At 23.6% G+C, this 12,783-nt stretch overlaps 1 protein-coding gene across 1 annotated transcript; it reads right to left on the bottom strand.

The window, feature by feature from the left end:
- Nucleotides 1–804: 804 nt before the first annotated feature.
- Bm7835 (Uncharacterized protein) lies at nucleotides 805–4,948 on the bottom strand (the record flags this gene model as incomplete). Its single annotated transcript, XM_043075549.1, has 9 exons — nucleotides 805–973; nucleotides 1,436–1,611; nucleotides 1,854–1,988; nucleotides 2,456–2,555; nucleotides 2,681–2,811; nucleotides 3,304–3,558; nucleotides 4,196–4,270; nucleotides 4,515–4,713; nucleotides 4,848–4,948. 9 exons carry the CDS (start codon nucleotides 4,946–4,948, stop codon nucleotides 805–807), a joined length of 1,341 nt encoding a protein of 446 aa, XP_042931483.1.
- Nucleotides 4,949–12,783: the final 7,835 nt, after the last annotated feature.

The raw sequence follows: 12,783 nt of genomic DNA, 5'->3' as shown, positions 1-12,783 counted from the left end.
ATTACGACACATTAAATGAATTCAAGAATCTTGAAATAAATGTTTTCTTCTCGAAAAATCTGTAAAAAAAATAAAAATTATAACACAGCTGATATGAATTCTTTTTTTATTTTTTCGTAATTTTTTATTCCATCAATAATTTTTTAAGATTTAACTCCTACTTAATCAAACTCTCTTCATTATGAATAAAAGTAACTGAGAAGAAGATTAGCAGAATGATAGAAAATACAAAAATGATAGTATTTATATAGGTTTTAAGTTTTTTAAATAGTTGAAAAAGGAAAAGATAAAATTTTTAATTCAAATTTTTAATTTAAAATTATTAAATCAGATAAAAAAAGGTTGAAGCTTTTAAAATCTCTTATTTGAAATACATATTATTTGTTATTTTCGCCCTTATTGTTATTATCGTTTTGATTTCATTGCATGGCAGATAATAATAATAGTAACGATTATAGTAATAATAATGACGATAAGAATAATAATTTTAGCAGTAGCAACAGCAACAGTAACAACAACAACAACAAAGACAACAACAATAATAGCTATAGTAATTATAGTGCTAACTAAAAAGAAATTTGTCGATAAAAGTCTTTTTAAAAAACAAAAAAAAAAACATTATGTCTTTTTTTTTTGGACAAAAGAAACAGAAAATTAAAATGAAAATTAGGATAGGAAAATCACATACCTTGAATAGATTATCATGATAATTTGCACAAAATAGTAATAAATATTTATACATATGTATATATATATATAATGGATCGAGATGGAAGCATTAACAAGCAATCCATTAATTATCCGTTAGCTTTTCGATCGTAATTTCATTTCCGTTTCGCGTGGTTTGATATAATAATTAATAAATGGACGTGTTCCACTACCATAAAACCAAAACATATTTCGCATTTTTGATGTTCGATCACCGTATCGTCCATTTAGTGCAACATAACCGCAATCATTATGCCACCAACCTCTGCATTTTTCTTTTTTGCTAATATTATCTCACGAAGATAGATCAGGAAATGTTTACGGTATTAACTGTATATCAAATATGAAGACTTAAAAAACGTATTATTTGATTTATGAGATTTAAATACGTTATGTTATCTAAAAATGTCTCGAAAATATGCAAAGAAATAATTAAGTCGAATATAGATAGCTAAGAAATGTGATAATTTATCACTGAAGCTTAGATTTTTTTTATAACCATTCAATGTTTCATTCATTTTTTAACTGATCACAAATATCGATAGAATGAATTCAAATTACTGATAAAACTAATAAATTTACTTTATCTTGAGACGTCAGTAAAAAAAAAAAAAAAAACTCAATAAGGGCAGTAAACTAGTGAACAAATTATTTGTGAATGAATCCAATCGTAAAATGATAACCCATTAATAATATTGATAAAACTGATAAGGAAATAACTGCTAACCCAAAATCGCGAAATTGGGCACAATTACCCTGAAATTTGTCATTATCTTGATCAATAGTTGTAAATGATTTCCCGTTATTCATGTAATAAAACCGATCAGTAATTGTACGCTCGGAAAGATTACCCGCTAAAGCGGATGATATCGAAAGGGAATATTTCTGTGATGCATCACCAATCTGTAACAGTAAATAAATTAAGTCATCCATCAAAAAATACTCACTTAAAAACTTCATAATTATTGCTTCTTAATCAAAGAAAAAAGCATAACAAAACAAAGAACTGCTATAATTTTGAAAAAAGAAATTCCAAAAAAAATTACTAGAATTTGAAACAGATTAGAATTGTCAACAATTCATGAAAATCATCAATTAGCATTAGTTTACTAGGAAATAATTATGCTAACAATTAATTCCCTCACATTAAAGTCCCATTCACCCCACCAATAACCATTTGGTTGTTTTGAGCAACCATTTTTATCTTCGCATAAATCACCGCGTAATTCAATCCGTAATGTTACCGGATTTCCATTCTCTTTTGCGGTTAATGCATGTATCTGAAAATAATTTACTTTTTACATATATATTATTAACGATTAGTTTGTAATATAACGTTATCAAATCTGAAACACATTTGATATGAAAAGAATGAAGCATTACTATTATTTGTCACAAAATATAACAAACTTATCAAATAGTTGAATATATTTTAACACTGTTCAAGTAATTCTCACATAGATTAAATGACGTTTTCTACGTGACCTATTACGTAATTAACAAAGTTTTATTGTTGGATACAATAATAAAGTTTTATTATTAACTATTATCTCATCACTAAACTTTCCAACATACACACATTTCCATTATCTTTTGCGGTTAATGATTTCCATTATATATAGTATACTTGACCATAAATAAGCACTTATAGCCTAATCATAATGCAAGCTAAGTTCAAGTATATATCATTTAAACCAAACCAAAATAATTCTTTATTTTTGGTCAACAAGGATAAAAGGAAGAAAACCTTATTTAAACCAAGCCAAAATGAAGTTGTTAGATCACCAAAACCATTTTCATATTCATTCCAAGTACGGTTAGCAAAGTATACTTGACCATTTTGCCTTCTGAAATTAGAATTTTTAGTTTTTTTCTGCTTTTTAAATTAATTATACTAGTTTTACTAAACTAGTTAAAATAGTTTTTTTTTTTTAAATGTATTTCCCTTTTTTTGTCTCTCTTAGATGCTTACTTTTGTATTACTGTCCAACCGCCACCATTCGTTTTCATATCACAGAGAACATTGAATTTGCCAACTGTTGGTAGAAATATTTGATAAATTCCACTTTTAGTCTTACCTTGACTAAATAGTGCTTTGCAATCCTGCAAATTAAAATATAGCGTTCGTTGCTTATAAATATTAAGAAACGAAAAAATGAATAATTGATTTTTCTTTATCAAACAATTGTTGTTTATCACAGAGAGCGTTTTCGTTTTTCTTTTAAAATAATGTATTATTTTAAAAAGATAGTTTTAAATGATTTCATGGTTGCATGTTACGTTTTAGATTTCGTACGATAGAAGCATAAGATATATGAAAAGAGTAATGGTCGAAATTATTATCATATTCATGTCTTTTTCATTAATTTTTTTTTATATTTCTCTAATTGATCTCTAATTCTAATTTATTGTACTTATCAATTTTTAACGTATTTATGAACTTTTGTTTAAGTTTGCATTTATATTATATTTCACTTCCTAAATTATCATATTTATCAATTTTTCTCTTTGAATCACCTTTAGGCTATCGTGTTTTGTCTTATCAAATTTTATTTATTATATAGTTGCTATTAAAAAAATGACCCAACAGCAAACCTCAACTTCATCGTTGTCATCAACAAATGATGATGGAGTAATTGATTCGTCTGTTTGTTTATCTGATCTAATAGCAGGTGTTGCTGTCATCGGATTAATATTGTTATTACTAGTAGGTCGTACCAAAACAACAGAAGCTCTATCAATATTTGCTTGAGCGATTACTGTAGTTGTTACCGTAGTTATTGGCGCAGTTGCTACCGTAGTCATAGATGAGTAATGTAATGTTGAATTAATTGCATCTATGATACTTTTCTGCAGGAAAGTATAAAAGGAAGTAAAAAATTCTGACAAAATATAAAGAAATGAAAAGCGAAAATTTGAATTGCTGAAAATTAAAATTGAAAAGGATAATAAGTAAAAACAAATATGATAAAACAATACAAAGCAAAAAAAAAAAAAAGTTAATCAAAAAAAGGAACGAATAATTATACTTCTACTGCTTAAATTAATAAAATTTTTGGAATATGAAAGCAAAGAGAATAAATGAAAAAGAATACAATTAACTTTTTTAATTCAATATATTGTAATCAGTACGAGTCAATATATTAACTACTTGTTGACTAATGCAAGCGTTTATTTTGCTTTTCAAACTTTCTATACAAAATGATTTGCAATTTCCTTCTTTTTTATTGCTTATTACAACCTCTATTCTAATTTGTTTATTATTTAATTTGCAAAGATAATCAATATAAGAAAATGTATTGTATGCTTATTTTTCTTCCAATTATCGATTTTAAAACAAAATTTGCGTTAATTTTTTAAAAATAAATGACCTAATTGTTTCTATTAATTCAAAGAATTTTGTGCAATCTTTTTGTTTTCATTTAATTGATAATTTGATGGGGGAAAGAAGATAGTCGAAACGATGAATTGAATGCTTGTCACCTACCTGAAATGTATTGGTGTCATTTTCAATAGCATTCGGAGATGATGCGTCAATTGCTTTCGTAGAAGAATCATTCATCTACAAATGAAAACATCGTTTATGTTAAGTTTCACATCAATTTTGATAAATTAATTTATTGTAATAGTTAAGTAAAATTTTTACTTATTTGTTTTTTATGAAATAAAATGAATTTTAAGCTTTTACGGGAAATAAATTAATTAATTTTAGATCTTTTCTCTTATCTTTCCTTTCATTTCTTTCAGGAATAAATCATCTGAAGGAAGAAAAAAAAACCTTTTTTTTTTCCTTAAAATGATCTTACCGTTGAAAATTTTGGTGTAGTAGTAGTAATGGAGCTTTCAAGACTATGAGAAATTTTCGAATTTGCTTCAGGTAATGATGCATTTGTTTGCACGGCTTTTCCTTTTGATGATGTTTTGGATAATAGAAGAAAGAGCAAAATGGAAAATATGATTAATATAGCAATGAAAGTGAAAAGAAACAATAGATTACGTCGAGTCCTGAAAACAAAAACCAAAATAAATTTGAAATTTTATTTTACCGTTTTAAAATTATAATTGAAAAAGTACCAGATGAAGTGAAATTAAATAAAATTTGAAACTTACAGGAAAAAGAAAAAAAATAAAAAAATTACCTTTGTGAAAATAATGCTTTCTTCATACGAATTTCGGCAGCAATGCATGGATCAAGTTCGGTTTCATTAATTTTCACATCTTGATTATTGTATTCCCTCATTATTGTGCAGCTATTTTTATTTTTTATTAGTGAAATAAATAAACAAACGTAAATAATAATAGATGCGTCAAATATTCAGCAAAATATGAAATTGTTCAAATATTAGAAATTAACAGTAGAATCAATGAATTAAAAAAAAAAAAAAAAAAAGAAATATTACAGTGTCGTTATCATTAATGATGACTAGCAGCTATGATGCATATAATAAAATTTTTCGCTTTTTATTTATCAAAAATTTTTTCCTGCAATTACAAAATTGAAAATTTAAAATGATCACATTTAAATAATAATATTAATAATTGAAAAACGTTCATAAAATGATAAATTGCTGATAAAAACATAATTATTGAGATTTTTTTTTTTGATAAGAATACATGAAAACGAATTGAAAAATTGTATTAGCTAGTAAGTAGCTTAGGTATAATTAATTTCCTTCCGCTTATTATGATTCATCACAGGAAGTTCACAGCTATGTAACATTTAATGCGTAATTTATGAAATAATTTAAACTTATATAATGCTTATTATTTGTTAAGTGAGAAGAGAAAGAACCAAAACGAAACTGAGATAAACTTAAACATTGGAATTTTATTTTATTTTTAAGTTAATTTTTTTGTTGAAATATTTTTCACTGCATCAATGAATTAAAACATTAATTCAAACTATTTTTTTTAACTTAAAAACTTATACATATGCTGTATTATTTTATGAACTAAACTTAAATATTATGATTTGCAATGTTGCAGAAGAATTGAAAATTAATGAACAGGCATAAAACATTTCAATTTCTGCCATTTGACGAGTGAATGATCATTTCGAGTTGCTATGTTTCGAATTCAATTAAAACGTCTAGCAGAAATGAGATTTAAATATTTGAATTTGCATTGTTTGGAAAGTAGAAATTCTTTACTGGATGCAACGGAAAAGGGAGAATTTACAACTTACGCGGTAAAGATCAAAGGATAAAACTTCCTATTTATGGAGATAAATTAAAGCCTACCGAAAGTTACAGACGTATTTCGATCATACAACAAAATTTTGCAATGATTTATTTGTTATATTAATCCTTCAAAAAAATCTAATAAACAAAATGTTTCCTAACGAAATGGTTTTGTTTTTTTAACTTTTTTCAATGCTTTAAAATTCAATTATCACAAAATGATAACAAATTTTTAAATAATTAATGGGAGAAGGGAGGAAGAAAAAGTGAAAATATAATTAGGAGAAAAATTTTAATAAAAAGTGAAATTGAATTTTCTTTTTTAAAAATGAACATGTTTTTATATTTTCATAAAAAAAAATAAATTTTGAAAAATGGACAGCAAAAAAAAGTGCAAGGAAAGAAAAGTCCGAGATTAAAAATTTTTAGCAATGAATAAATTGTTAAATTTAACGAACAGCAAGGAGAAAAAGAAGGAAAGTATCAAACAAAAAAGAAAAAGGGAAGAAAAGAAAAAGGGAATTTTTATTCATTAAAAAAATTAAAAAAATCAAAAATTTTTTCTGTCAAACTTCTTAAAAACTCTTTTGTTTATATTTAAATTAATATTTAAATGAGTAGAATTTTTCTTTTTATAATTTTTTAAAATGAAAGAAATTACATAATAAAATATTTTACGTTTTGTCAAAAAAAATTTTTTGTTTGTCAACTGGAAAAAAAATTTTTATTGTTAATTGGAAAAAATAATTTTGATTCGCTCAGTATTATTAAGAAATTTTAGGATTGAAAAAAGTCACTGAAAAAAGGACCAAACTTTTATTGCAAAAAAGAAAAAAATTAGTCCAAAATTACTTTATTACATTGCATAAAATTATTGTTATATGTCGAATAAATTTGACGAACATTTGGGAATTGCCTCAAAAATTTCTCCTCTTTTTAAATTTAAATATAAAAAATAAATGGTTTTTAAGTAGAAAGAGAATAATTCAAGTTTAAACTAAGATGCATCAGAAAATACATTTTTTATATTGCAAAAACTATCAATGCAAGAAGAAAAGAGTTAATTGTAATAATTCGGTTCAAAAATACTTTTCAATGATAAGATCATACTCGTGTAATAAGGGTACAGCTAAATAAAGTGTCTAAATAAATATAAGCAAATTTTAAGTTAATAATTTAAGTATTTCGACAAAACGATGAATTAGGACGAAACAAAAAGAAAAAAAATTGCTCAAATATTTGCAAATTTTAGAAAAAGTTATCAAAATTATGTTGTTAAACAAAAGAAAATTATATTTCACACCTATATCGCTAGCTCATTTCTACTTAATTTACTTAAAACTTTACTTAGAAGTGTTTTACTCAGTCTTTAGACTTCAAAATACTATCAAAGCTATCGATATATTATATAAAATTACTTGACAAGAATTTTACTTCAAAATTTGATGAAAACTTGATTGCTATCAGATTTTAATTAATTAATAATTTTATCAATTTTAATTTGTTTTTATGGAAAGAAGTTTACCAACTTAAATATTAATGTTTTGATGCCTTTCTCAATTATTTTTTATTCGTGACAACCATAGCTTTTTTGCAAACAAAATTTTAAAAAAACATTTAAATAAAGTAATTGTCAAACAAACGCAATTTATTTAAGTACTGCGAACTGAACTAATTGTTGAAATTAATTTAGTGCACTATTTTAGCATTCCAACTAATCACTAAAGCAATTTCAATTATAATATAAAAAAAAGCTCAAATTAATTTATCATTTAACTCAATTGGGAATGATTTAAATGATATATGTTATTAAAGACATTTATATCCTATATTTTCACTTCTGTTTTCACTTTAAAACAAAATTATTTCACTTTAAAACAAAAATTAAAAAAAACAAAAATTTTTTAAAAAGTTCAAAATTTAATTTTTTTCATCCTAGTTATTTATTTATATTTGATAATATTTACATTTGTTGCTCATTCTAAATATTAAATACTAAATATTAAATATTAAATGATAAATGACAATGAGAATGAATGAGAAAGAAAAAAAATTTGAACCATCTAAATTGTTTGCAAAACATAAATTTTCAAAGTTTCATTTTAATTTAGCACCAAATAAGTCATTTCGTAACTTTTCTTTCCAATAATTTTTTTTTTTTTTTTTTCAATAGAATTATCGAAATCGCTATGATGAGATTTTAATTTTTTTTGAAATCACTATAAGATTTAAGAAAAAATAAAAATATAATGAAACAGAAAGAAAGCGCCCGTTTCTAATACTTCTATAACTTTTCGATATCTTAGATCGGCGAACTGTCATCTAAAATTTATTAGCTCTGACAGGAAAATAAATTACAGAGAATAGAAGTAAAAATGTGAAATTTGTTTAACTAAATAGAAAAAAGAAGATTTGCTTCAAAACAATGTTATCATTTAGCAACTTAATAAATTTTAATTTTTTCTTTCAAATGTTAAAATTTCAAGCCACAAAAAAAGGAATTATTTCTTCAATTACATTAATTGATAAAAAGATTAATAACAATCAAATTCTTATATATATATATATATATATATATATATATGTCTTTTTTTTTTGTGATTTGCAATTTTATTTTATCATCTGTACAGTGCACTAATTTACTGAGTAATTAATATTAATGGCAAGATTGAATAGGCTATTTGCTCAATAATATTTTTTTTATTATATTTCATTATTATTTATCTTAAATACAGATTTATGGTTACTTTTAATATTTATAATTTAAATATTAAATATAAAGAAAAAAATCTCTGTTTCGAAGGTATCATACACTTTTCCTTATTAGCGAATAAAAAAAAAAATGTGAATCTAGTAATTTTTTAGTTTGGAACAAAAACAAAACAAAAAACTAAAAATTGTATTACTTTTTTATTTGTGCAATAAAAAAAGCAGCGTCATCAAATTGAATGATAAAATTTTCGCAGTGAATTTACTTGCTCATAAATTGTGTTAGAAAAGAACAACAGATGAAAAACGCCAATTAGATTATCAGAAAAAAAAAAATTTAAAAAAAAAAGGAGAACTTTTTCAAATATTTGAAAAAAAAATTGTTTGGAAAAAAGTAGCACTTATAAAAAATAAAAATTCGTTGAATTATCACAATTCGTTAAATACTTTTCGTTATTCAAATGAATTTAAATAAAGCACAATTATTATTTACATTTATTTATATTATTATATTTTTTTGGAAGAAGAAAGCATAATTGATAATAAAAAGTTTTGAAAATATTTTTGAAATATTCTTTATATTTCAATTTTAATTAAGTAATGAAATCATTTGATTGTAATAATCAGTTCAGTTCATTATATGTATAAGAGTAATATTCGACTATCACATTTTAATATTTATCAAATCTAGTGATAAGAGTTATCAAAAATATTATACATTTCATTAAAAAATTTAGAGTACAAGATTTGGAAGTAAAAACGATTAAAAATTAATAAATATTAGCACAAATCAGTAAAGAATACTGAATTAAAATATTATAGCAAAGTAAGCATTTTTCTTAATTGCCCCTTCACCCTTATTCCAATAATTTTCTCTCTCTCTTTTATTACTTTGAACCAATTCCTCAATTTCCATTACTTGTAATTCATTTCCTATAAATTTCATTATGACATCAATCGTACAATTCATTTCAAAAAAAAAAAATCATTTGTTCTTTGCACTTCTTTTTTTATTTCATAATAATTGCAATGGATTTGCTGTTAATTTTATCAAGATCTCAACAAATGTCCAAAAATCTTACAAACTGAAAAACTGTTAATCAATAAAAAATCATTAATTCATATTTCAAATCATAATCATTTAAAAGTTTTCAAAAAAAGAAGCAGCAGCATCATATTTTATGCAAATAAAACGCTGTTAAAAATAAGAGAAAATAAATTATTATTATTATTTAATCATTAAACAAATTTTCTTCGCTTCTTAAAAACGATTTTATGCGAAATAAATTTCAAAAAATGATGCGAAATTTGATTAATTCATAGAAGCAATTAGTAAATATATACATACGTATTGACATATTCCACACAATAAAATTACTGACGAATACTTTTCTGTAACCCAATTTTTTTTATTTCCAAATTTTTGTCAATTAATAATACTTGTGCAATCAACTTTTATTTTCTAGTTAATATGAAATTGAAATTTGATGATGAAACTTCAGAATGAAAATAATAAAAAATTGAAAACTTCAAAAAAAAAAAAAAAATCAAAACATAAGATTTAATTTTCATTTATCGCTTATTTCTATTATCTCTAGGAATAGCATGTTTTATTAGAATGAAACGATTGCAAAAGTTGAAGGAATTAAAAAATCAGAATAAAATAAAATAAGAAAAAAGTGACGAAGGAAGACGAATCAATTTTCGAGAAGGACAAATACTAAAAAAGTGGTTTTTTAAAGTTAGTGTTTTTTCTAGATTACACTAAAAATGCAATTTAATTCTTCTTCCCTTTTTTCTTTTTTATTTTAAAAATAAATCGCTAAACATACCCAAATAAAGTAAAATTTATTGATTAGCTATTTTTTGTGGTGATTTTGGGCGGAGGAAAAAATTAAAAGATTTAAAAATTAAAAATTGAAAATTTCCTTCTTGATAATAAAAAGAATTAAACTGCAAAAGTTAATTAAAATTGAGAATTAAACTAAAGAATAATAGTGAAAGAAATGAAAGAAAATAACAAAATCTGTTCAAAAGAAAAATCTCATTTATTTTGAAATTTTGGAAAAAATTACAAATTATAATTAATTTAAAATAAAGTAAATTTTTGATGAAAACTCGCCACAACAAAAACAGTACGAAAAAGGTCAATGAAAAATATCAATGATATTGATCACTGAAAGGTCAATAATTTCAAACAATGATTGTTCTTTTCTTTTTTTCTCCTTTCTTTCATATACCTTTCAACCATTATAAAAAGTAGTTTTCTATTTTGCTGATTTTACGATAAAATAAAATTTAAAAGCCAAATGAATGTTTCAAATTTGAACTGAAAATGAGAACAACGACGAGGTAAAAAATGATTGTCATCAATTCCATTGAGTGACAAATAAACAGATTAATTTCAAAACTTTTCAAAAATATTCTTCTTGTTACTTTCATCCCATTTCCATCTCTCTTTCTCTAACTCTCTTCTTGCTTTCTTATGATTTCATTCATCTCTTCTTATCATTTCATTTCCTTTATATGAAATTTAATTTTGTAAAATCATTTTGAATAAGCTATTAATTTAACTAATTATTATATACTATTGTATCTTATTATTATACACTAAAGCGAGAAGTAAAATGTAATTTAGCTAAAAGAATTAAAGGAAAAAATAAATAAATCAATCAGTCAGTGGCATGTTAAACTGGTAAAGAAATGAGCTAATTTAGCAATTAAGGAAATTTTCCCATCTTTGTCTCTTTTTTTTTTTTTTTAAATTTGAATTGAGAAAATAAACAAGAATATTTCATAATTTTTCGTGAATTCCAAAATTATTTCAAATATTTAAGTTTTATTTGCAGAAAGAAGCAATTGCAATTTACCTATAAGTAAATAAATAGTGTAATTAATTTCTCTATTATTATTATTAATATTTCAACATACAATCAAAAAAGCATTATTACATACTAAAGTTAAAAAGTACAACATGAAATAATTAATTAGAAAAACTAAAGAGTGGAAAAAAAAAAATCAATCAATGGGCCATAACTGGTTTTGGCGATCAAACGGTCAATTAGGTGATTTTCAAGATTTCAGAGTTTTTTTTTTTTTTTTCAGAGATCAATTGACTACAGAGTAATAAGATATTATCGCAGTCAATCGATTAATATCTGGCTCTTACGATTAATTAATTAAGGGGAAAAAATAGGTAATTTTCAAGATCAATCAATAGCTAAGTTTAATATCAACTGGCAACTATAAAATTATTTATAATCTCATTTAATGTCAAAATAATATTTGTAATAATTTCCATTGTTTTCCCTAATTTTGTGTGATTGGATTAAGATCAGTCATATCATTTTGCAAATATAATTTAAGGAAATGATAAAGTGATGAATAAAAAAGATACGAAAAAAATTTCCATATGCGTTAGGAAGGAACTGGAAGAAATGGCTGACATTTTGTTGGTTGGAAATTATGAAACTATTCATTAAACTTTATTTCAATCAAAAATTTCAGTCCATAAATGATGAAATTAGCAAAATTATCATATGGGAAAATTTGTCAATTGTTATTATCTCAGTGGATAATCATTATTATTAATATTATAATAATCCATCTTTCAGTAATTTGATATTGTGTGAAATGTCATAGTTAACTCGTTAAAATGGACAATTTTAAGTCGACAATTAATCAACCGTTTTATTTTCTTAAAACGATTAATTAATCATCCTATTATATTTTATGGTTTTAGATTGTTTAAATATCTAAAATTTTTGACTGAAATGAAGTTTAATGATTAGTTAGTTCATACCGATATCAATTGCAGTATTCGGATTAATGTCGAATGGTTTTTCTTTCCTTCTTTTGTTTACTTCTAATGAGGACAATGTCAATTAAACTTGTAAAAACTGAACTAAGCTATATAATTAGGTTATAATCAAGTTGAGTAATTTATTATCATTTAGCTAAGTATATTTATAGTATATTTTAGCTATCTGCTCTTCTTCATATCTAAAGATGAATTAGAATAACTTATTATTCACAGAGTAAATTACTAAGCCAATATTGCTAACATTATCATCGATTTGAGCTTGGTCTATCAAATTTTTATTGTATCAAAAAACTTCTTTCGTCATATTTAAATGAGATAAATATTAGATCATTAATGAATTGCATATGGTTGTAATAAAATCTT

The sequence above is a fragment of the Brugia malayi genome (genome assembly GCF_000002995.4).
Source record: "Brugia malayi strain FR3 genome assembly, contig: Bm_v4_ChrX_scaffold_001, whole genome shotgun sequence".
Classification (NCBI taxonomy): domain Eukaryota; kingdom Metazoa; phylum Nematoda; class Chromadorea; order Rhabditida; family Onchocercidae; genus Brugia; species Brugia malayi.
Note: the sequence above shows the minus strand (reverse complement) of the source record. Positions and strands in the feature narration are given on the sequence as shown.